Here is a 26,493-nt window from a genome sequence, read left to right as displayed (position 1 = left end):
AGACATTTTGTAAAGTGAGTAATATCTGAGCACACATCCGTAAAAACAGGACATTTAGCAAAAATTAAGATTTTTGTTTATTTATTTTTAAACTTTGGCTATTTGTGCAAACTTAAAATGTTTGTGCAATGTTCTGACAGACTGTTTACCAAAAATGAAGAAAGCACATGGTTCGTCATGTTTCTGTGTAGGCTCTCAGTTGTCCAGGTGGTTTCCATAGTAGAGAAGCTTGAATCTTCGACTGGACTGGGTTGCTTGACGCGAGGACGTTTCGCTTCAAATCGCAGAAGCGTCCTCAGCTAAAATTCTTCCTCTCATGGTCTGACTTCTGTCTTGACTCTTGTAGAGAAGAATAATCAAGAAGTCACAAAAGCTGGAGTTTTAAACCTAACCAGACCCCTCCTACTGAGAGGCAGACTGCTATAGGCTAGTGACTAGACAATAGCTCTAATTAGCACCTATTGTGCTCTAGTGAGCAACCTCCTAATAACAGGGCAGCTGTCCCTCCTAATGATGGGACGGACCCTCTCCTAATGGCTCCCTTGATGACTCTGCTGATGACGTGAATGACTCATTACCATGAACAAAAGACTGAAACTGCTTTGACCTGAGTACCCCATTGTAAACAGGGGATAAAGCGTGTCTCAGACCCCCTCCCCGGTTAAGGCTGGGTTTCAAACGTTTCACAAAGAATGCCTCCTTGACACCTCTCTCAAACCATTTCTTCTCTCTGGCTAATATTTTAACTTCCTTGTCCTCAAATGTGTGGTTAGTGTCTTTAAGGTGGAGATGAACTGCAGACTGAGGTCCACTGGCGCCCTCTCTGCGGTGCTGGTATAGCCTTTTGTGTAAAGGTTGCTTAGTCTCACCTATGTAGTGTTCGTTACAGTTTTCCTGACATCTGATAGAATACACTACATTGCTCTGTTTGTAACTAGGGATCCTGTCCTTAGGGTGAACTAATTTCTGTCTCAAGGTGTTAACAGGTTTAAAGTAAACTAGGATTTTGTGCTGTCTGAAGATCCTCTGTAGTTTTTCCCCTACTCCTGCTAAATAAGGGAGAGACACTCTTCTTCTTGTCTCCGTCTCCTGTCTATCTGGTCTCTTTGTTCTCTGGGACTTCTGCTCTTTGTCCAGGGACCATCGTGCGTACCCACATACTGTGAGGGCTTTCCGGACAAGTTGTTGTTCTTTAGCCCTTCCCTCTGCAGTTGTGGGCACCTATAGGGCTCTGTGTTGAAGCGTCCTGATCACCCCAAGCTTGTGTTCAAGGGGGTGGTTTGAGCCAAAGAGCAGATATTGGTCAGTGTGAGTTGGTTTTCTGTAAACCTCTGTCTGGAGCTGCCTGTTCTCTCCAATCGTAACATCAGAGTCCAAGAAGGCTAAATGGTTGTTTCTGGCATCCTCACGTGTGAACTTGATATTGGCGTCCACCGAGTTGATGTGTTCTGTAAAGTCCTCAACTTCCTGTTGCTTGATTTTAACCCATGTGTCATCAACATATCTGAACCAGTGACTGGGAGAGATGCCCGTGAAAAACGTCAAGGCTGTCTTCTCCACTCGCTCCATGTACAGATTGGCCACAGTGGGGGATACCGGAGACCCCACTGCACAACCATGAATCTGCCTGTAGTAATTCCCCCTAAACAGGAAATACGTGGTGTTAAGACAGATCTCCAAGAGTTGGCAGATGTGGTCTGGTGTGAGTTTGGTCCTTTCAAGTAGAGACACATCATCCAGCAGTCTCTGCCTCACAGCTGAGAAGGCCTCAGCGGTGGGGATGCAGGTGAACAACGAAGTCACATCAAATGACACGATTGTTTCATCTGCCTCCAGCTGCAGCTAAAATATTAGCCAGAGAGAAGAAATGGTTTGAGAGAGGGGTCAAGGAGGCATTCTTTGTGAAATGTTTGAAACCCAGCCTTAACCGGGAAGGGGGTCTGAGACACGCTTTATCCCCTGTTTACAATGGGGTACTCAGGTCAAAGCAGTTTCAGTCTTTTGTTCATGGTAATGAGTCATTCAAGTCATCAGCAGAGTCGTCAAGGGAGCCATCAGGAGAGGGTCCGTCCCATCATTAGGAGGGACAGCTGCCCTGTCATTAGGAGGTTGCTCACTAGAGCACAATAGGTGCTAATTAGAGCTATTGTCTAGTCACTAGCCTATAGCAGTCTGCCTCTCGGTAGGAGGGGTCTGGTTAGGTTTAAAACTCCAGCTTTTGTGACTTCTTGATTATTCTTCTCTACAAGAGTCAAGACAGAAGTCAGATCACCAGAGCAAGAATTTTAGCTGAGGAAGCTTCTGCGATTTGAAGCGAAACGTCCTCGCGTCAAGCAACCCAGTCCAGTTGAAGATTCAAGCTTCTCTACACATGGTTCGTCTACAAGCTGTGGCGAGTGGAGGTGGAATTGGGCCCTGAGATCAACCCCCCCAGAATTTTACACCGAATTTACACTGTTCTCAAAAATATTTCCTGCTGAGAAAAACAAAATATGGGAAACTGTGGATCTGATGGAAATTGTCATTGCTGATGTAAGTTGCACCTTTTTTCTGTATTCTCAGGCTCTTCTGAGTGACGTCACTAAAGACATGATGGAACACTCAAGAGCACCCCACATTGCTCGTATTCCTCCAAAAGGAGAGCTTCCTCCGCTTCTGGCCATGGTTGTAGCAGACAATGACTGTCATGATGTGTTTGCGACAGTTCTCACGTTAGCCACCGGGCGTCGCTCATACGCTGAGCAGCGTTGTGTGCACAAATAAGCTTGATGGAAAGCGTAGAAAAAGAAACTGAAGAGTGAAACTGCTGGCTAAGAGCTAAGAACATCGTTCTGCTGTTCGTGTGGGCCTGTAAATGTTAAAGCCAGTTAACAAAAAAACAAAAAAAAATGGATAGCTCATGACAACAACCAACCCGGAAGTAAACAAAGCTGTCATGCACTGGAAGTGTTTCGCAAGGCCGTTATGCCTGTGAAAATCATTGACTAAAGTAAGACGACTAATCTACACGTTTAGCTGTCAATGTGAAACTTTGATTAGATGCATAATGTTGGGCGACTAACTGGTCGACTAAAGCCCCTTTTACACTGGGGCTGCTTCGAGTTGCTTCATGTGGCGTCATGATGACGCAGGAATGTCTGCGTCAGGTGCGTGCAGCAGGGGGGCAGAGAGGAGATCAGAACGCAGCCTGCACGTCCTCTGCAAAGAGAAATCAGAGTGCACAGTCTGTCTGCAGCCAGACTGTGCACTCTGATTTCTCTTCTAGTTTATATTTGTTATTGTGCTGAGCTGCAGGTCTGCGCTCTGAGTTCTGTTATAGTTTATCTTTCTTCCTTTGACCGCGAGCTGCATGCGCGTGAACGGACTGTCCGTGAGTAAATGTGGAGATGTCTGGAGTTATACTTGATGTGGACATGTCCTGTCTCTGGCAATCAGTCTGTGAGCAGGACTTATGTCCTTTTTTGTCCATTTGTCCATTGTAACACAATGATGAGAGAGTTTGAGTGTTGTGAAGGTGTAGGAACACGGACCCACAACAGGGGGCGCAAATGAACGGACAATGGAGGAAGTCAAATAACAACACTTTACTGTTGTGAATAAGCACAACAAACACAACAGATTACAATAATAGACAAAGAAGTCAATTCACAAAATGTGTCACGTGGGCAGGCTCGAAGATAAGAGACGTCTGTCCAAAGCAGAACCGGAACCACACGATTTCCTCCGCCACCGAACCCCGGGAATACTGGAGCCGCCAAGTCCCGAACTCCCAGGTGGCCACTGCCTCCGCGTGTCGGATCTGGTACTGCTGGCGAGGAACAAAAACAGTTAAATGTGGGTGCGTTTGCACCCAGCAACACGTATGGCGGGAAAACCACCTCCACCTCTCGTCGGAAGAAATGTCTGCTATTCAACGCACAAAAGTAACAAAGTGTTAATGTCAAAAAGACAACACAGTCGGCTGAGTACTGTACCTCCTAGGTAGAGCGATATCTCGGCAAAGAGGTGGAGATGTCGTCTTGCTGATATACCACTGCTGATCAGATGATTGGTGACAGCTGTCGTAGGTGATAAGTGACAGCTGTCACCCCGGCTGCTCCTGTGAGGCGGCAGCGCCCTCTGGTGCCTGGAGCCCGCACTCCAGGCAGGGCGCCCTCTGGTGGTGGTGGGCCAGCAGTACCTCCTCTTCAGCAGCCCACACAACATTGAGGGGAGAACGAGGAACTGCCTGCAGCCAGATGTTTTTTTTTGTTTTTTTTTTTAATTGTTCACATGTGCGCACACAAACGAATCGTCCGTGAGTGGACTGGAGATGTCCGGACTTTTTACTGGATGTGGACATGTCCTGTCTCTGGCAATCAGTCCGAGAGCAGGACTTTTATGGACTTTATTTAAACATATTTGTGAGGGAAGAGCGAGGAGCTGCAGCAGCAGCTGCAATCAGCATTTTTTTTTCTGTGCTCTTTGAGCGTGTAGTTTTACTGCATTGTGTACACGGTATAAAAACAATCCTGTGTGATTTATACTTCGAGAACAATGGAACACAGCAGGAATCAAATTGGCGTCAGGTAACATTATATTGTGTGAGTGTGGCTTCCAGTCACGTTGAGTACAGTCGCGTTGCTCTGACTTGCGTTGAAACCACTTAATTTCTGCGTTGAACACAGGACACGAAAAAAAATTAAACATTTCTTTTTTGGCGTTCAATTCGCTTTGTCCTTTGCGTCCCTCGCGCTGTTGTGGTGTTGAGCTACATTGTCTCAGCACTGGGTTGATTCCACGTGGCGTCATCGTGACGCCGCACGACGCAACTCGAAGTGGGCCCAGTGTGAAAGGGGCTAAGTAAGTTTAACAGGCTAAAAGATTAGACTGCTTTGTGAAACTGGGCCCTGGTCTCATTTCAGAAGTGATACAAAGTGTATGGATCAGGACAGAGCAGACTGTGTAACACGTATCAGTACAACCACACGTCAAACATCACCACATCAGAACAACTGCAGTCAGAAAACACTTTTTTAAAACCACCTCCATCATGGCTTTGTGATGTCATAAGGTGAGAAAATTTTGAGTATAAAGATGCTAATCACTTCCTTAATTAGTACTGACACAAACAACTGGCATGCCATTTGATTGGCGCAAGCATGCACACCCACACACACATGAAGCTTCCTGTCTTTTCAGAGTAAACGACCTCTACGTGTTAATTTCTCATGTGGTACAAATGCATTGTAAAGAAACATGAGTGTGATGCTCTGAACATGCACACAGAGCCCCGTGGGCGCATGTATACGGCTGACACGGACGAAACCTGCAGCTCCCTCCACCGCCTCTGACGGAGGAGGAGGAGAACAGCAGGAGGTCCTGAAGGTGAAGCTTTGCCTCAAGACACAGTGTTGAAACAGGAGACGAGAATTTCCCAAATTTACTCCCCAGACAAAGACAATGTTGAACATCTGGGAGCCAGTGAGCCCCACCCACCCACAAAATCGGTTTTTATTTGACTCAGACACTCAGAATTATCGACATACAGTCAGGTCCAGAATTTGTGGACAAGCAGGTTTTGGTATTTTTTGGAAAGAATCCACAAACTAGTTTCACTCGTGACGGCGGATTAAAGTGTTCAGTCTTATTTAGTTACCACAGATCTCCAAAATGTGGATGGATGAATGAAACAAATGCAACAGACGTCAACTTACAGTCAAATATTAGTGAAGATTTTCCTATGAATGAACGTGTTTACACACACACACACACACACACACACACACACACACACACACACACACACACACACACACACACACACACACACACACACACACACACACACACACACACAGGTACTTTGTGCTGAATACGTGTCAACAGTAATCATATAAATGGTGTTCGTCACAGTTCTTTTTATGCTGTCGCTCCCTCACCTGTTCTGTATGTTCACAGATTTACTCGCTGGATGACTTTTGTCTGTAAATCTCTCCTCAGTTTGATGCCTTCTTATCTGTGTTCATACATGGTTCAGAACCTAAATCCTTGTGGTTTGCGCTCAAGTGATACTGTTCACATGTTAGCTCCCAGACTCAGAACTAAACTTAGCATAAAAAAGCTTGTTAACTATTCTGTGCTGCGTTCTCCTGCAATAATTTACAGAAGGAGCAGAAACTGTCAAAAAAAAAAAAAAAGATTCATTCACAATGGAGAAAATTAAATCAATTTTAAAGAATTGAGAAAAAAAAACTCCTTGATCAGTGGAAATGTTTTTAGAGTTTTCTTTTAAGACTGTGCCCATTTTTTAAATCTTGATTTTATTGTATATTAACTGGATATTTGTGTTGTTATTCTTTTCTTGTCTATGATGGGGTTTGTTTGTATTGATGTTGTAATTATTGTTCTGTTGCTTTCTTGAACAGTTCTCTTTTGTAAAGGAGATTTTAATCTCAGCGAGACGTACCTGGTAAAATAAAGGATATTTATTATACGGCTGCGACGCTACGCGCGCTCTGAGTGCCTGATTAGTGGTCAGACAGTTTCCCATATCAGGACCGGTTACTGTGACAATCAGTCCACAACGTGTATTTTTGTTACAAACCAGGGAGTAAAAAAAACATGATTAAAAACCAAGTCGGACATGAACATACTTCATAAATATCTAAACAGCATCCGAAAAAACACACAGATTGAAAGGTTACCAACTAACAACCGGACCATCTGTTAGCAAGTTCTTCATGGGGGTGAACAGGTCAGACTACGAGCCGTCAGCAGCTTCATATTCAGGCAAAACTGTAAGTTTGTGTGTTTACATATATACAGCCATATAATAACCTAATTATTAACCTCACTTGCTCGGTCTGCACGGGGATATCAGACCGACGTGTTGTCAGTATGGACCGTGCGTTAGCAAGGTCCGTGCGAAAAACACAGTCCGTTAATAATCCTTTAATATCCATGCATCCATCCATTTTCTTCCGCTTTATCCGGAGTCGGGATGCGGGAAAAGCAGCAGCTCAAGCAAAGCCGGCCAGACCTCCTGATCCACACACACCTCCCCCAGCTCCTCTGAGGGAACCCCGAGGCGTTCCCAAGCCAGCCGAGAGACACAGTCCCTCCAGCGTGTCCTGGGTCTTCCCCAGGGTCTCCTCGCAATGGGACGTGCCCAGAACACCTCTCCAGCAAGGTGTCCAGGGGGCATTCGGAAAAGATGCCCGAGCCACCTCAGCTGGCTCCTTTCGACGTGGAGGCGCAGCGGCTTGACTCCGAGCTCCTCCCGAGTGACTGAGCTTCTCACCCTATCTCTAAAAGGGAGCGCCCAGCCACCCTGCGGAGAAAACTCATCTTGGTCGCTTGTACTCGCTTGTAATCCTTTAATAGTCACAATAATTACTGGAGGCTGGGGGGTTTTGGCTCACCCAGACCAGACTGATGACTCGTGTGCTTTTGGTTAACTAGATCAGACTAGAGGTCAGGGGCTTTGGTTACCTGATAGTCGAGGATGCTGAAGCCAAGTCCTTTGCCGCTCTCCTTCTCGAGCTCCAACATCTGAACATCAGCAGACCACAGAGCCAGCTCCTCCTCCTCCTCCTCCTCCTCCTCCTCCTCTTGCTGCTGTTTGCACTGTGTCTCCTCCTCTTCAGGCTCCTCTTCTAGAGATGCTGCCTGCTGATGATGTGAGAACAGACCATCAGGCTGGATTGAGGTGGACAGAACAAACATTCAATCAAAATACAATAGTTTTAAAAACAACTATGCCTAATATTCATCAAAGGCACTTTCAAAGAATGGCTGAATGAGGAGGACAAACGTTGAACCATCTGCAGCTTTTTGTAGAATTCAAGATAACATTTTTAAATGAACTTCAAGAATTTGCTAAGGAGCTGGTATATTGGAGAAATAAACACTTTAGTCTTGCTGATGTGGCAGAGAACACAGCCAGTTAGCAAACTCACGTCACTCAGGTTTTTTCTTCCAACAACAAGCTTCATAACAAAACACTTCACACTGTGTACCAGCAAAGAACAATTTTCTGTCTGACAAACAGTAAGTGAAGTTTCTTTTCCCCCAAAGCAGTGCAGTTAAATAACGTGAGGCCTTGCTTTGACCACCGTGATTGACATCAGTTACCTGTTGACGTTTGTGCTGCTTGTCTAAGCTCAGGAATGATGACAGCTTCAGTTCCATCTGAAACAGAGTCAGTTGCACATTTACACGCTTGACAAGCTTCTGTCTTTACACCAACATCAGTGTGTGGGTCCGTCTCTTCACAGAATCAGATTTATTTAAATGATGTCGGAATTTAGAAAACCTTTTCGAATTAAAGGCTGACCAGAGTCGCCACCGTAGAATAAAAGTGTGCCATCAAATACTCAACAAAAAACTATGTACAGTGGGGCAAAAAAGTATTTAGTCAGCCCATGACTGTACAAGTTCTCCTACTTAGAAAGATGAGAGAGGTCTTTAATTTTCATCATAGGTACACTTAAACTGTGAGAGACAAAATGAGGAAAAAAAAAATCCAGGAAATAACACTGATTCAACCTGATTCATGCTTTTGTTTCTTCTAGATTAGATTATTGTAATGTTCTATTTTCAGGTTTACCACAGTCCAGCATTAGGGGTCTTCAGCTGGTTCAGAACGCTGCCACCAGACTTCTGACACGTAGCAGAAGGTCTGAACATATCACACCCATTTTGGCATCTTTGCACTGGCTCCCTGTCTCTGTGAGAGCAGATTTTAAGGTTTTGTTATTGACTTATAAGGTTGTTCATGGACTGGTGCCATCTTATCTGGCTGATCTGGTGGAACTCTACGTGCCGGCCCAGGCTTTGCGGTCGCAGGATGCGGGACTTCTGTGTTCCCAGGGTGAAGAAGAAATCAGCAGGTCAAAGAGCCTTTTCGTATCGTGCACCCACCCCGTGGAACAGTCTTCCGTGGGACCGTGAGGCAGTCAGAGTCTGTGGACATTTTTAGGTCAAGACTCAAAACCTATTTTTATTCTCTTTCTTATGGATAGTTTTTATTTTTATTTGTTTTATTCTTTTACTTCTGTTTTTATTTATGTATTAGAATTTTTGATTCATTTTTAATTATTTATTCAATTTTATGTTGACTTGTTTTATGTAAGGTGCCTTGAGACGGCTTTTGCTGTGATTTGGCGCATTATAAGCTAATTAAATAATTAACATTGTAGGATTTTTAAATAATCTATTTGTAAATTATGGTGGAAAATAAGTATTTGGTCAATAATAACAGTTCCACTCAATACTTTGTAACATAATCTTTGTTGGCTATGACAGAGATCAAACGTTTCCTGTAAGTCTTCACCAGGTTTGCACACACTGTAGCTGGTATTTTGGTCCATTCCTCCATGCAGATCTCCTCTAGAGCAGTGATGTTTTGGGGCTGTCGCTGGGCAACACGGACTTTCAACTCCCTCAACAAATTTTCTATGGGGTTGAGGTCTGGAGACTGGCTTGGCCACTCCAGAACCTTGAAATGCTTTTTATGGAGCCAGTCCTTTGTTGCCTGAGCGGTGTGTTTGGGATCATTGTCATGCTGGAAGAGCCAGCCACGTTGCATCTTCAATGTTCTCACTGATGGAAGGAGGCTTTGGTTTAAAATCTCACGATACATGGCCATGTTCATTCTTCCCTTAACATAGATCAGTCGTCCTGTCCCCTTTGCAGAAAAGCAGCCCCAAAGCATGATGTTTCCACCCCCATGCTTCACAGTAGATACGGTGTTCTTGGAATGCAACTCAGTATTCTTCTTCCTCCAAACACGACGAGTTGAGTTTTTACCAAAAAGTTCTATTTTGGTTTCATCTGACCACATGATATTCTCCCAATCCTCTTCTGGATCATCCATATGCTCTCTGGCAAATTTCAGACGGGCCTGGACACGTACTGGCTTAAGCAGGGGGACACGCCTGGCACTGCAGGATTTGAGTCCCTCTTTGCGTAGTGTGTAGCCTTTTTTACTTTGGTCCCAGCTCTCTGCAGGTCATTCATCAGGTCCCTCCGTGTAGTTCTGGGATTTTTGTTCACTGTTCTCATGATCATTTTGACCCCACGGGTTGACAACTTGCGTGGAGCTCCAGCTGGAGGGAGATTATCAATGGTCTCATATGTCTTCCATTTTCTTACAGTTGCTCCCACAGTTGATTTATTCACACCAACCTGCTTGACTATTGTAGATTCACTCTTCCCAGCCTGGTGCACATCTACAATGTTCTTCCTGGTGTCCTTCAACAGCTCTTTGGTCTTGGCCATGGTTGAGTTTGGAGTCTGACTGTTTGAGGCTGTGGACAGGTGTCTTTTATACAGATAATGAGTTCAAACAGGTGCCACTAATACAGGTAACAGATGGAGGACGGAAGAAGTTACAGGTCTGTGAGAGCCAGAAATCTTGCTTGTTTGTTATTGACCAAATACTTTTTATTTTCCACCATAATTTACAAATAAATTCTTTAAAAATTCTACAAATTGATTTCCTGGACTTTTTTTTTCTCATTTTGTCTCTCATAGCTGAAGTGAACCTATGATGAAAATTACAGACCTCTCTCATCTTTCTAAGTAGGAGAACTTGCACAATCAGGGACTGACTAAATAATTTTTTGCCCCACTGTATAAACTCCTGCAAATGTGACTTCACCCAGGTCCAAAATGCAGTCAAGACCTGATCCAACACTTACTGTTTACAAAGACTGGTTCAGGAAGTTTTTTGATTGATTTATTTCTGTTAATCCAACAAACACAGACACCTTGGAAAGACGACTTAAACATTACAAACAAGAAACTAATTAAAACAAGAGCAATCTGATATTTTTGATGTCCACCAAGGTTTGACGAGGAGTCAAAATGAAAACTATGTGATTCACATCGTGACACTGGACTTCACCGGGATCCGGATTCCACAACACAATGCAATAATTACATACTGATCCAGAACAGGCCGACTGAGCAAGATGTTGCTATCTGATATTTAATTCACAAGTGAAATTCCGTTAAGCAGTTTTGACATAATCCTTAAAATCCGACAAAATAAACCATACAAACTGAAATCCTGATCCAGAATCTGGATCATCTCCGAGATTCAGTGCAGCCTTCCATGCCCATAATATCTATCTGTGGTAAAACTTTTGTCAAAATCCGTGCAGTAGTTTTGACACAACCCTGCTAACAGACAAATAAATAAACACCAAATTTTTTTTTTTTATGTCCTTGGCGGGCGTAAAAAAAAACAAACACACACACACACACACACACACACACACACACACACACACACACACACACACACACACACACACACACACACCCCTTTAACAGCAAATATAAGAAATTAAATGAATCAAATATCACATGTAAAATTATCAAGAAAAGAAGAATCACCCATTTGTGCTGGAACCACAAAATACCAACTCAAGGGCCATATTAGACACAACAGATGATCCCCCCTGGACCCCCCTGGACCCCCCCTGCCGCCATACCAGGACATTTTCAGCAGCCGAAAAATCATGTAATAGTACCAGGTGTTTCTCTGACTCGAGTACTGCTGGGGTACCTCATGGACTCATCAATCCACAGGAAACTCACCTCATCCACATTTGGTTCAGGTCTCAGTGCAGGTTCTGGTTCTGGTTCCGGTTCCATGTCAGAGGTCGGGTGTCTGCAGCAGACCAGAGTAAAAGGTGGCGGCACCTCTTTGAGGAAGGACACAGCTTCCCGACGAGACTTCCCGTAAAGCTGAACACCGTTAACCTGCAGGAAGTCAGACAAGAAAACATCGATTGAACCCAGCCAGAAGATGTCCTACAAAAATCATCGTGAGGCCCAACTATCACCTCACAGATGACAATGAGGACAAGAGGAAACACAAAGAAGCAGCGTGGTGGGTGATGTTACCTCCAGCAGCTCATCTTCTGGTCTCAGGACTCCATGTTTGTCCACGGCGCCTCCAGGAGCCACAAAAGAGATGTAGTGGTGACCATCAAATGAGTCCAACTCGACACCAAGGCGCAGTGTGTGGATGGGCAGCAACTGAAGGTGCAGGATGAGGTCAAGAATTTAATGAGAAGAAAGGAAATAAGAAAGTCTGTGGTCAACCTGACACAAAGGTTTCACTGCGGTTCTAATGTCTCCGTTTGATCCACTGTGGCAGCTAAACGTTAGCATAAATACTGGCTGTGGAGAGACGTAACAGCTCGTGGATCCAGGTCCAAGCCTTCTCTCACCTTGGAGTATTTTTGCACCTCAGCAAAATCTTCAATGACAGGATCCAGCTCCACCACCTGACAACAAAGAACACCACTGACGTCAGAGTGAGAACACACGCGCAAACACGGAGCTGATCGCGCACTGCGTCTCACCATGACTTCGTACTGCGGTCCGAGTGCCTGCTCCCACTTGGCCCTCAGCTCAGGTTCCAACGCTGCAGACAGAAGCACCACAGTCACAGCGGCTCAGACCAAGGAGGACATGGACAGTCCTCAGTACCACAGCAGGGATCCGCTAAACCCCCGTTTATACTCACGAATTAAAGGGGCAACAAACAACAGAACGGCCATCAGCAGAGTACAGGTACACAGGGCAGGAAGTGGGGGGCTGGACCCTGGCCAGCAGACTGCCCCCCACGCCCCCCATTGTAAATGTGCGCTGCGGTTAAAACACTGATTCTGAAGAAATTGTTTCTATGACATGATGCCAGTATCACTATTCTGAAAAGGTTTTAGCGTTACACAACTATGATTTTATACGAACAATAATAATTATTATTTCTCGCAGTAATATTCAAACTTAACGTTATTCTTTGTTTTTTCTGTCAACACTGTGACTTCATTACTGAAATATTCAAGCAGCCGTGTTTTGTTGACTCTGTGCTCTCAGCCGTCGGGAGAATGTTAAATCCTCGCTGCTGAGCTACAGGAAAACACGTGTCTCACATGTTGGGGTATTTGTGCGGCGGCTCTGATTAAATTAGCATTGCTAACCCCGGCGTTTGCACAGTAATTAATCTGCAGCGTTTGGCTGAATAAACAGACTCATACATCGTGGCGAGCTGTCAGACAGCACCAACACTTTACATCTGTCGGCCCCGAGCCGCTGGCCGCTGCGCTAACTGTTAGCGTGGCTTTTCTGACCACTTAGAAAAGCTAATGAGGAATAAAAAAAGAGAGAGGGAATAATTCAGAGAGGAGAGCAGTAACGCTGACGGGAGAGGCAGAAGCTTTCAGCCACGGTGACGAGGCTTTTTAAAGGCTCCTCCTCCTCTTCAAATCACACCATTTACCTCAAACCAACAACAGACTTCATCACCTGCAGACATCTTAAAGCTTTCTGAACTTTTTTCAGTTCACCAGAAACCATCCTGTTCTTCTCATCTTCAAGCGTCGTTTTGTTTCTTTTCTTCTTTTCATTCTTTGTTCTGTACCCTTGCTGCTTCTTTCTTTCACATCACTGCATTCTTTCTTTTGTATCAGTCCAGTTACTCTTTTGTTCCTCTTCTTTCAAACTTTGGTCCATTTCTTTGCTGATGGTGTTTTCTCACCTCGTCTGTCACAAACACTTCAGAGATTCTAAACTTTTATCTTCCGATACGATGTAACTTCAGCTCAAACCCTCAAAAACTGGAAAATACACACACACACACACACACACACACACACACGTACCATGTTTTTTGGAGTACAAGTCGTACCTGTTAGATGCTCCAGATTGGAGATCACACCCTTTTCTCTATTTTCAGTTCTCTGATTTGTAATTTTGGTGCATTGTTGTAATGCACTTTTTATTACTGCCTTTTATTCTTTTATTATTACTGTTTATTTTGTTTAGTGCTTTCATTCCTGTGAAAGTCTGATTTGAGCACGTAGGAATTATAATTCTTACTATCAATAACAATTCTGTGGTTTATCTGCATATGCGTTGTACCGGAGTATAAGTCGCAAGACTGTCAAAACTAGAAAAAAAGAGAAGAAAAAATAATAAAAATCAACTTATGCTTCGGGAAATACAGTAGGTTTTCCTAAAAAATATTTATGATCCAGACTCAATCAGAATTGTGCAACTGTTATGTTACGTATTGTGCGACCGTGCACCTGACCATCACAGCTGTGCGGAAACATGAGCATGGAGGCAAACGGTCAGAAACAGTTTGCCAACACGCCATGTTTCCTGTCCTATGTCATGACGCTGCATCTAAATACCACAACACTGGGTGGCACTGTGGTGCAAAGCTTTTCTGAAAAAAAAATAAATAAATTTTATCTTTTTTCCAACACAGTAATGGTGTGGTCCTGTTGAAGTGACGGTGTGATCATCAAATCAAATCAAATCAATTTTATTTATATAGTGCCAAATCACAACAGTTGCCCCAAGGCGCCTTATATTGTAAGGCAAGGCCATACAATAATTATGGAAAAACCCCAACGGTCAAAACGACCCCCTGTGAGCAAGCACTTGGCAACAGTGGGAAGGAAAAACTCCCTTTTAACAGGAAGAAACCTCCAGCAGAACCAGGCTCAGGGAGGGGCAGTCTTCTGCTGGGACTGGTTGGGGCTGAGGGAGAGAACCAGGAAAAAGACATGCTGTGGAAGAGAGCAGAGATCAATCACTAATGATTAAATGCAGAGTGGTGCATACAGAGCAAAAAGAGAAAGAAACAGTGCATCATGGGAACCCCCCAGCAGTCTAAGTCTATAGCAGCATAACTAAGGGATGGTTCAGGGTCATCTGATCCAGCCCTAACTATAAGCTTTAGCAAAAAGGAAAGTTTTAAGCCTAATCTTAAAAGTAGAGAGGGTGTCTGTCTCCCTGATCTGAAGTGGGAGCTGGTTCCACAGGAGAGGAGCCTGAAAGAGACGGTGTCTCCCATTCTGCTCTTAAAAACCCTAGGAACTACAAGTAAGCCTGCAGTCTGAGAGCGAAGCGCTCTATTGGGGTGATATGGTACTATGAGGTCCCTAAGATAAGATGGGACCTAATTATTCAAAACCTTATAAGTAAGAAGAAGAATTTTAAATTCTATTCTAGAATTAACAGGAAGCCAATGAAGAGAGGCCAATATGGGTGAGATATGCTCTCTCCTTCTAGTCCCTGTTAGCACTCTAGCTGCAGCATTTTGAATTAACTGAAGGCTTTTCAGGGAACTTTTAGGACAACCTGATGATAATGAATTACAATAGTCCAGCCTAGAGGAAATAAATGCATGAATTAGTTTTTCAGCATCACTCTGAGACAAGACCTTTCTAATTTTAGAGATATTGCGTAAATGCAAAAAAGCAGTCCTACATATTTGTTTAATATGCGCACTGAATAACATATCCTGATCAAAAATGACTCCAAGATTTCTCACAGTATTACTAGAGGTCAGGGTAATGCCATCCAGAGTAAGGATCTGGTTAGACGCCATGTTTCTAAGATTTGTGGGGCCAAGTACAATAACTTCAGTTTTATCTGAGTTTAAAAGCAGGAAATTAGAGGTCATCCATGTCTTTATGTCTGTAAGACAATCCTGCAGTTTAGCTAATTGGTGTTTGTCCTCTGGCTTCATGGATAGATAAAGCTGGGTATCATCTGCATAACAATGAAAATTTAAGCAATGCCGTCTAATAATACTGCCTAAGGGAAACATGTATAAAGTGAATAAAATTGGTCCTAGCACAGAACCTTGTGGAACTCCATAATTAACTTTAGTCTGTGAAGAAGATTCCCCATTTACATGAACAAATTGTAATCGATTAGATAAATATGATTCAAACCACCGCAGCGCAGTGCCTTTAATACATATGGCATGCTCTAATCTCTGTAATAAAATGTTATGGTCAACAATATCAAAAGCAGCACTGAGGTCTAACAGAACAAGCACAGAGATGAGTCCACTGTTTGAGGCCATAAGAAGATCATTTGTAACCTTCACTAATGCTGTTTCTGTACTATGATGAATTCTGAAACCTGACTGAAACTCTTCAAATAGACCATTCCTTTGCAGATGATCAGTTAGCTGTTTTACAACTACCCTTTCAAGAATTTTTGAGAGAAAAGGAAGGTTGGAGATTGGCCTATAATTAGCTAAGATAGCTGGGTCAAGTGATGGCTTTTTAAGTAATGGTTTAATTACTGCCACCTTAAAAGCCTGTGGTACATAGCCAACTAATAATGACAGATTGATCATATTTAAGATCGAAGCATTAATTAATGGTAGGGCTTCCTTGAGCAGCCTGGTAGGAATGGGGTCTAATAGACATGTTGATGGTTTGGAGGAAGTAACTAATGAAAATAACTCAGACAGAACAATCGGAGAGAAAGAGTCTAACCAAATACCGGCATCACTGAAAGCAGCCAAAGATAACGATACGTCTTTGGGATGGTTATGAGTAATTTTTTCTCTAATAGTTAAAATTTTATTAGCAAAGAAAGTCATGAAGTCATTACTAGTTAAAGTTAAAGGAATACTCGGCTCAATAGAGCTCTGACTCTTTGTCAGCCTGGCTACAGTGCTGAAAAGAAACCTGGGGTTGTTCTTATTTTCTTCAATTAGTGATGAGTAGTAAGATGTCCTAGCTTTACGGAGGGCTTTTTTATAGAGCAACAGACTCTTTTTCCAGGCTAAGTGAAGATCTTCTAAATTAGTGAGACGCCATTTCCTCTCCAACTTACGGGTTATCTGCTTTAAGCTACGAGTTTGTGAGTTATACCACGGAGTCAGGCACTTCTGATTTAAAGCTCTCTTTTTCAGAGGCGCTACAGCATCCAAAGTTGTCTTCAATGAGGATGTAAAACTATTGACAAGATACTCTATCTCACTTACAGACTTTATGTAGATACTCTGCACTGTGTTGGTATATGGCATTAGAGAACATAAAGAAGGAATCATATCCTTAAACCTAGTTACAGCGCTTTCTGAAAGACTTCTAGTGTAATGAAACTTATTCCCCACTGCTGGGTAGTCCATCAGAGTAAATGTAAATGTTATTAAGAAATGATCAGACAGAAGGGAGTTTTCAGGGAATACTGTTAAGTCTTCAATTTCCATACCATAAGTCAGAACAAGATCTAAGATATGATTAAAGTGGTGGGTGGACTCATTTACATTTTGAGCAAAGCCAATTGAGTCTAATAATAGATTAACTGCAGTGTTGAGGCTGTCATTCTCAGCATCTGTGTGGATGTTAAAATCGCCCACTATAATTATCTTATCTGAGCTAAGCACTAAGTCAGACAAAAGGTCTGAAAATTCACAGAGAAACTCACAGTAATGACCAGGTGGACGATAGATAATAACAAATAAAACTGGTTTTTGGGACTTCCAATTTGGATGGACAAGACTGAGTCAAGCTTTCAAATGAATTAAAGCTCTGTCTGGGTTTTTGATTAATTAATAAGCTGGAATGGAAGATTGCTGCTAATCCTCCGCCTCGGCCCATGCTACGAGCGTTCTGGCAGTTAGTGTGACTCGGGGGTGTTGACTCATTTAAACTAACATATTCATCCTGCTGTAACCAGGTTACTGTAAGGCAGAATAAATCAATATGTTGATCAATTATTATATCATTTACTAACAGGGACTTAGAAGAGAGAGACCTAATGTTTAATAGACCACATTTAACTGTTTTAGTCTGTGGTGCAGTTGAAGGTGCTATATTATTTTTTCTTTTTGAATTTTTATGCTTAAATAGATTTTTGCTGGTTATTGGTGGTCTGGGAGCAGGCACCGTCTCTACGGGGATGGGATAATGAGGGGATGGCAGGGGGAGAGAAGCTGCAGAGAGGTGTGTAAGACTACAACTCTGCTTCCTGGTCCCAACCCTGGATAGTCACGGTTTGGAGGATTTAAGAAAATTGGCCAGATTTCTAGAAATGAGAGCTGCTCCATCCAAAGTGGGATGGATGCCGTCTCTCCTAACAAGACCAGGTTTTCCCCAGAGGTTTTGCCAATTATCTATGAAGCCCACCTCATTTTTTGGACACCACTCAGACAGCCAGCAATTCAAGGAGAACATGCGGCTAAACATGTCACTCCCGGTCCGATTGGGGAGTGGTCCAGAGAAAACTACAGAGTCCGACATTGTTTTTGCAAAGTTACACACCGATTCAATGTTAATTTTAGTGACCTCCGACTGGCGTAACCGGGTGTCATTACTGCCGACGTGAATTACAATCTTACCAAATTTACGCTTAGCCTTAGCCAGCAGTTTCAAATTTCCTTCAATGTCGCCTGTTCTGGCCCCCGGAAGACAATTGACTATGGTTGCTGGTGTCGCTAACTTCACACTTCTCAAAACAGAGTCGCCAATAACCAGAGTTTGATCCTCGGTGGGTGTGTCGCCGAGTGGGGAAAAACGGTTAGAAATGTGAACGGGTTGGCGGTGTACACGGGGCTTCTGTTTAGGGCTACGCTTCCTCCTCACAGTCACCCAGTCGGCCTGCTTTGCCGGCTGCTCGGGATCTGCTGGAAGGGAACTAACGGCGGCTAAGCTACCTTGGTCCGCACCGACTACAGGGGCCTGGCTAGCTGTAGAATTTTCCACGGTGCGGAGCCGAGTCTCCAATTCGCGCAGCCTGGCCTCCAAAGCTACGAATAAGCTACACTTATTACAAGTACCATTACTGCTAAAGGAGGCCGAGGAATAACTAAACATTTCACACCCAGAGCAGAAAAGTGCAGGAGAGACAGGAGAAGCCGTCATGCTAAACCGGCTAAGAGCTAGTAGCTGCGCTAAGCTAGCGGATTCCTAAAAACACACAAAGTGAATAATGTGTAAATAATTTAGAGGTGATTCAGCAGAGGGAGTGCTTTAGTTAAGACACGTGAAGATTACACTGTGAAACAAATCGTTATCTACGTAACTAGATCAATCTAACTGCGCAGATTAAACAGCTAACAGATACAGCAAAACACCGCTGTGCTCCGGAACAGGAAGTGATACAATACCACAGTGAGAGCCAACCACCAGTAGAGGCAAGCCTCTAGCAAGAAACATCATGTGATGATGTTGGTGGATCATGTGATCACGCACGCGCTCACCCCTGGTTAGCGGTGCGGTGTTGATGTAGGATGGTTCTAGTTTCCCCATCATGGAGCCCAGAACAGGCGAGCGAGCTTTGACCTCCTGTGACCTCTTCAAGGACACTCGAGACGGCTCTCTCTCCACTGAAACAGACGCAGGAGAAAACATCTCAGAAGAGCCGCCAAAGCAAGTGCAGCTGGAGCTAAACCGGTTATTGATTAATACTAATTTATTCCTAATAACTCAGGGCTGTCGTGTGATAGACTGAACCCTGCCCCTCGCCCAGTGACCGCTGGGACAGGCTCCACCCCCTGTGACCCTTAACTGCACTAAGCAGGTACAGAAAATGACTGAATGAGCTGAGTGGGATTTGATCTGTGCCGGTTTTCTCTGGGTAATGAAATGAAAACACGTCTGGAGGAGATAAGGAGAACTTCATGCGCCTCAGCTGCTCTGAAGTCTCCGGGTTCTCTCTGGTCCGCAGGATGACCACCAGACAAAAAATGACCATGAACCGAAGGAATTAATCTCTCAGGGAGGACCTCGAGGCTTTGGGTGGAAATTACACAGAGCTGTAAACAGATTTGTCATCTTAATCTGGAGGAGCAGACAGAGGGCCCAAGAAGCAGCAACGATAAGTTTAACAAGCTGCGGGTTCACCTGGCTCACAGGACATTATTGTTTTTAATACTTTACAGGCACATAATGCACCGCGGCACAAACTCACTTCATCTCAGCTCAGACTCACTGCGCTCACAAAGTTTACACAGCACACGACGTTAAGCATCATCGCTGCAAAAGAAACCGCCCGCTAACCCTCTGCTCTCACCGTCACACAGAACTTGATTCACCAATGACTCTGACACACTCACCCCGCGTATCAGGCTTGGTGTACAGAGACGGCTGGACACAAAAGGCAGGACTCGAACAAAAGGCTCTGTGTGTAAAAATAGTTCACTGAAACAGCAAACAGGGTCCGTTACACAAAAAGGCAGTCCAACAAGAGCAGAAGTAGAAGGAACATAAGGCTTAAGCGTGTTTGGTAACACAGGCAGGTGGTCAAAACACACGAGAGGCAAGCAGGTCGAGAATACACAAAACAGAGCTGGAGAGAAGGCACAAGGCACATCAATTTGGCAAGGAGCAGAGCAGACTGAGGGACTTAAATACACCCAGGCGATGAGCTGCAAATAGAGAACAGGTGTGCGTGGAAATCACCAGAATGAGGGTGTGGCCAGAGAGGGAAACACCAATCACCAAGAACCAAGAGACAGCCAAGAGAGACAGACAGACCCAGGCAGGAAAAAATCCAGCAAGAGAATAAACATAACAGAAAGCAACTAGGTAAATAAAGCAAACCAAACATACAAAAAAAAAAAAAAAGAAAAAAAAAAAGAAGAAAAAAACCTAAAAAAAAAAAAAAACCTCACACCCTGACACCGCGGAATGTACATTTTAAATAACCCAAAAAAAAAAACAAAAAAAACCCAAACCCAGTGCTTTACAGTGAGGATGACACATTCACATCAGCCTGCCGCTGCTCAGCTGCACACTGGGAGCAACATGGGGGTTAAGGACCTTGCTCAAAGGCAACTGAGTAGGTTGCCTGTCTAACAGGGAACTGAATGGAGGATCCTCTGGTCACAAGAGGTCTCAATGAAAAGACTTAAAGAGTCTGATGCAGACTCAAAGGCTGGTAACACTGAGTGAGCACACGGGAAGTCAAGTAGTGAGGGAAGCCACCAAGACACCTATGACAACCTTGAAGGCACGCATGTGTGCCTTCAAAGGAGATGAAGGAGTGCCTTCATCTGTGCCTGGAGAGACTCTGGTGTCTTCTGTCTTTGGTCTTCTTGTGTTCTGCTCTTCAGGAACACAAGAAGACCTTAAGACCTATTAAAACAGGGCCTGAGTCTGCCAGAAGGCACATGGAAGATTCAGGAAAGTAAGCTATCTACCAAACCCTGGTCCTGAGTCAGACCTGGGCCAAGCTGGTTCTGGTGACGGACCAAGCCCCAGTGATGCTGAACCGTGTGTGGTCAATCAAAGGTCACAAAGTTCCTTAGTCCAGCGGTTACCACCTCAGCCAGAATCAGGTCTGAAAGGTCTAAGTAGACCTTTTCCAACACCCATTCTCTGGATCTGCCTTCACAGATCACATTACATGTGGATCCTCTGAATTTTGTCATTGTTGTGTTCCACTTGTTGTTCTCATATCTCTGCACACTAGAGACAGAAAGTACAAAGTAACTTTTTCCTAATCAGTGTGAAATATGAGTTTTTGTCCCAACGGAGAATCTGACGACTTTATCACCATCTGTGTCGCACAGCAGCAGACTGGCAAATGTGTCTCAGCGTCCATACCTTTATCCAAGGACCTTTCCTGGACTCTGGGTTTTTTCCTGACTACAGTGAGAAGAACAGTCTGACCCGTCTGCTTCATCACCTCCAGCACCTCCTGATTGGTCAGGCCGTGGAGACTGATGCCATCCAACTGTTCTCACACACACACACACACACACACACACACACACACACACACACACACACACAAAAATGGTACTTTATGCTGAATACGTGCCAACAATAATCATTTTCACAATAATGACTATAATCACATGCTAGGGCCCAGAAATAGGGGCATCGAAAAGGGGAGAATAAGGAGAAGGAGAAGGATTCTAGGGGCTTATGATGATCATGGGCGTAGCCAGAGGGGGCCCTTGTCGGAGTAAATTATCAACGTTCTGTGTAATTATGTCTGAGTTCCTTCAAATACCAATTAAGTAACACATTTCTAGGTTTTTGAAAAGTCTAGGCATGAAACTTACAATGCAGTTAGTGAGTAGAAAGATTATCACTTTGAATTTCACAATTTGCCGATCTCCATTCCGCTTTTTTCCCTTTTTTTCCTGTTGCAGTCCAACACCTTAGCAAGAAGAAATTTTCACTGTTTTCAAACATGCATGAGGTCTTTCTTTCTATCCCCATGGAAATCTGTGCCTTTAAGTGTTGTTAAACCTTGCAATGGTTCGAGACTGGGTTTGGTGTCAGCCCCGATGGTTCCACAAACAAACAAACAAACAGCAGGCTCTTACAGCGATCAGTCGGTCGTGGACTCTGATGTTTCCACTTTCATCGGCTGCACTTCCTGGAACAACATGCTTCACGAACACGCCCACTGCATCTGAACAAAGACGGACGGACAGAGACAGACAGAGATGAAGAGATTTGTTCGATGGTGGATGATGTGCTTTTATACTTCTGGGGACATACGCGTCCTGTCTTACCCTGGCTGGTCAGCGGGTTGTGGCCGATGATTGAGATGCCGAGGCTCTGTCCATCCTTCTTCATTAGAGGAACTTCATGGATCTCATAACCCTCCAGGTTGGGCTGAAACCAAGCACACATTCGCAAGGTTCCCTGATTTTTGTTTATCTTTAATTCCTCCACCCTCACCAGGAACCATCACCTTATCATGGTGGAGAAGTTTGTGTGCCACTATGAACCTGAGAGCTGTGTTGTCTGGAATCTTTGTGCTTCTGGTAGGGTCTCCTATGGCAAATTGGTCTCAGGTGAGTGGCCAGACTAAGAATGGTTCACAAGACACCATGACAGAATGAGGCAGAGGAAATGTGACCCGGCGCGGAGGAAGCCCGGGCCCCCCGTCTGGAGTCAGGCCTGGATGTAGGGCCCGTTGGGTAGCTGGGCTTGCCACAGAGCCCAGTCGGGTACAAACCGAAAAGGCAACATAGATTTTCCACCTCCACTCTGTGGGCTCACCACCTGCAGGGGGAACTGCTGGTGTCGGGTGCGCTGTCCCATGGGTGGCAGTGACAGCTGAGGGCATCTGCGGACCAGACTCCAGTGGCAGGGGCTGGCTCTAGGGGTGTGGAACGTCACCTCGCTGTGGGAGAAGGAGCTGGAGCTTGGGCAGGAGTTGGAGCGATACCAGTCAGATCTGGTGAGCCTCACCTCCGCCCACAGCCTCGGCTCCGGATCACTCTCCTTGATAGGGGTTGGACCTTATTCTTCTCTGGAGTTGTCCAGAGTGTGAGGCGCAGGGCGGGTGTGGGGATACTCATGAGTCCCCAGCCGAGCGCCGCTACGTTGGAGTTTACCCCGGTAGATGAGAGAGTCAGCTCCCTGCACCTTCGGCGGGGGTGGGGGGGGGGGGGGGGTGATCTCTGACTGTTCTTTGTGCGTATCCACCAAACAGCAGTTTGGAGTATTTGGCCTTCTTGGAGTCCCCAAATAGAGTCCTGTATGGGACTCTGGTGGGGGATTCCATTTTTCTGTTGGGGGACTTCAACACACACGTGGGCAATGACAGAGACACCCGGAGAGGCATGATTGGGAGGAATGGCCTCCCTGATCTAAACCCGAATGGTCATTTGTTGTTGGACTTCAGTGCTAGTCACGGACTGTCCATAATGAACACCATGTTTGAACATAAGGATGCTCACAAGTGTACAAGATCGATGATGTGATCATATCATCTGATCTGAGGCCGCATGTTCTGGACACTTCGGTGAAGAGAGGTGCAAAGCTGTCAAATGATCACCATCTGGTGGTGAGTTGGAACAGAGGGTGGGGGAGGACTTTGGACAGACCTAGTAAGCCCAAACGGATAGTACGGATGAACTGGGAACATCTAGAGGAGCCCACTGTCTGACAGACATTCAACTCACACCTTTGGCTGAGCTTTTCTAGCATCCCTGTGGAGGGTGGGAGCATTGAACCAGAATGGACAATATTCAAAGCTTCCATTGCTGAAGCTCCAGCAGGGAGCTGTGGCCTGAAGGTCTTAGGTGCCTAAAGCGGTAGCAACCCTTGAAAACCATAGTGGACACCAGTGGTCAGGACTCCGGAGGCAGTTGTAAGGTACCGACAGGCCCGAAGGGCAGCAGCCTCTGCTGCGGGGGAGGCAAAGCAGAGGGTGTGGGAGGAGTTTGGAGCAACCATGGAGGAGAACATTCGGATATCGAGGCGTAGTTGGGGGGGGGGGGGGGGGTCCAGTTTGGTGGGCTCAGGGTCTCATCACTGCTTTTTGCAGATGATCCTGTTAGCTTCATTGGCCGGTGACCTCCAACACTCACTGGATCATTTCACAGCCTAGTGCAAAGCGGCTGAGATGAGGATCAGCACCTCTAATTCTGAGGCCATGGTTCTCACCAGGAAACTGATGAATTGTCTACTCTGGGTAGGGAATGAGGTCAAGTACCTCGGGGTCTTGTTCACGAGTGAAGAGACAATGGAATGTGAGATTGGCCAGAGAATCGGCGCAGCAGGGGCAGTGTTGCATTCGCTCTACCGTACTGTTGTGATGAAAAGGGAACTGAGCCAAAAGTTGAAGCTCTCGATCTACTGGTCAATCTTCGCTCCTACTCTCACCTGTGGTCATGAGGGTTGGGTCATGACTGAAAGGACTAGATCGTGCGTACAAGTGGCTGAAATGGGTTTCCTTAGGAGAGTGGCTGGTGTCTCCCTTAGACATAGAGTGAGAAGCTCGGAGTAGAGCCACTGCTCATTCACATTGAAAGGAGCCAGCTGAGGTGGTTCAGGCATCTGGTAAGGATGCCCCCTGGGCACCTCTCTAGGAAGGTGTTCCAGGCATGTCCAGCTGGGAGGAGATCACCGGGAAGACTCAGGACTAGGTGGAGAGATTATATCTCCACGACTTGGGATCCCTCAGTCAGAGGTGGTCAATCTGGCCCGGGAAAAGGAAGTCTGGAGTCCTTTGCTGGAGCTGTTGCCCCCGCGACCCGAACCCAGATAAGCAGTTGAAAATGAATGAATGAATGATTGAAGGAATAATTCCTTCACAAAAACAAAAAGCCCTTTATGTCAGATTCATCAAACATAGAGATCCTGATCTGCTCCCATCAAAGTGAAAATCATCATCGGCTGGAATCTCTGTGAAAATGCAGCAACACTTGATAGAACTCTTGTGCAAACGGCAGCAGTTACAATGTGAGCAACCCACTGAAACTGCAACGATGACTGGCGATGGCACCACCACTGGCACTGGCGACGGTGCCACCGCTGGCACCGGCGACGGTACCACCGCTGGCACCGGCGACGGTACCACCGCTGGCACCGGCGACGGTACCACTGGTTGCTGGCGATGATACCGCCGGCCACCAGCACTGCTGATGATATCATTGGAATCTCATCTCGCTGCTTTTTGCGTGTACGTGTCTCTAAGTGCTCACCGTCTTGCTGACCCGGCGTTGGTTGTGCAGCTGTGAGGGTTGTGATGCAATGGAGGAGACCGGTGCAGAATCTGGAGGCAGTGGAGGTGGCTGGGGTGCTGACCTCTGACCTTTGTGGTCCCTGGCAATCAGCATAGTGACACGGCTCCCACAGGCCTGCAGCACCTTGACCACCTGGTCGCTGGAGAGCCCAGTTGTGGGCGTGGCCCCAATGCGAAGGATGTGGTCACCTGTGCGAAGTCGTCCATCCTGATTGGAGGAGAGAGGAGTGGGACAGGCACTTTAGCCAATCAGAGTGATGCAGCATTCAAACTGTGCAGAAAAAAAGCAGATACAAATGCTTCTGTGAAGGCTCTCAGTTGTTCAGGTGGTTTCCGTAGTAGAGAAGCTTGAATCTTCGAATGGACTGGGTTGCTTGACTCGAGGATGTTTCGCTTCTAATCAAAGAAGCTTCCTCAGCTAAATTTCTTGCTCTGGTAGTCTGACTTCCATCTTGACTCTTGTAGAGAATAACAGAAGTCAGCAAAGCTGGAGTTTTAAAACTAACCAGACCCCCTCCTACAGAGAGGCAGACTGCTATTGACTAGTGACTAATTAGCACCTATTGTGCTCTAGTTAGCACCCTCCTAATGACAGGGCAGCTGTCCCTCCTAACCATGGGACTGGGGCCTCGTCTGACGACGTAAATGACTCAATACCATGAACAAAAGACTGAAACTGTTTTGACCTGAGTGCCCCATTGTAAACAGGGGACAAAGTGTGTCTCAGACCCCCTCCCCGGTTAAGGCTGGGTTTCAACTGTTTCACAAAGAATGCCTCCTTGACCCCTCTCTCAAACCATTTCTTTTCTTTGGCTAAGATTTTAACTTCCTTGTCCTCAAACATGTGGTTGGTGTCTTTAAGGTGGAGATGAGCTGCAGACTAAGGTCCACCGGCACCCTCTCTGCGGTGCTGGTATAGCCTTTTGTACAACGGCTGCTTAGTCTCACCTATGTAGTGTTTGTTATAGTTTTCCTGAGATCTGATAGAATACACTACATTGCTCTGTTTGTAACTAGGGATCCTGTCCTTAGGGTGAACTAATTTCTTTCGCAAGGTGTTAACAGGTTTAAAGTAAACTAGGATTTTGTGCTGTCTGAAGATCCCCTACTCCTGCTAAATAAGGGAGAGACACTCTTCTTCTTGGCTCGAACTCCTGTCTGTCTGGTCTATTTGTTCTTTGGGACTTCTGCACTTTATCCAGGGACCATCGTGGGTACCCACATAATGTGAGGGCTTTC

General features: G+C 45.3%; 1 protein-coding gene across 9 annotated transcripts in view; it reads right to left on the bottom strand.

The window, feature by feature from the left end:
• Positions 1 to 26,493, bottom strand: part of patj (PATJ crumbs cell polarity complex component) — a 254,271-nt gene that overhangs the window by 180,922 nt on the left and 46,856 nt on the right. For 7 of the 9 annotated variants that reach the window (XM_034179316.1, XM_034179318.1, XM_034179317.1 and 4 more), the window contains 11 exons: positions 25,214 to 25,462; positions 22,289 to 22,391; positions 22,097 to 22,185; positions 21,366 to 21,495; positions 19,019 to 19,144; positions 12,363 to 12,424; positions 12,228 to 12,284; positions 11,899 to 12,033; positions 11,590 to 11,754; positions 8,116 to 8,172; positions 7,474 to 7,680 (listed from right to left, as the gene is read on the bottom strand). In XM_034179316.1, the coding sequence (XP_034035207.1) occupies positions 7,474 to 7,680; positions 8,116 to 8,172; positions 11,590 to 11,754; positions 11,899 to 12,033; positions 12,228 to 12,284; positions 12,363 to 12,424; positions 19,019 to 19,144; positions 21,366 to 21,495; positions 22,097 to 22,185; positions 22,289 to 22,391; positions 25,214 to 25,462 (1,380 nt within the window). The remainder of the gene's footprint in view (positions 1 to 7,473; positions 7,681 to 8,115; positions 8,173 to 11,589; positions 11,755 to 11,898; positions 12,034 to 12,227; positions 12,285 to 12,362; positions 12,425 to 19,018; positions 19,145 to 21,365; positions 21,496 to 22,096; positions 22,186 to 22,288; positions 22,392 to 25,213; positions 25,463 to 26,493) is intronic. The other 2 variants (XM_034179315.1, XM_034179320.1) reach the window with 2 other exon arrangements.

The sequence above is a fragment of the Thalassophryne amazonica genome, chromosome 10 (genome assembly GCF_902500255.1).
Source record: "Thalassophryne amazonica chromosome 10, fThaAma1.1, whole genome shotgun sequence".
Lineage (NCBI taxonomy): Eukaryota > Metazoa > Chordata > Actinopteri > Batrachoidiformes > Batrachoididae > Thalassophryne > Thalassophryne amazonica.
This window is presented reverse-complemented; position numbering and strand designations above follow the sequence as displayed.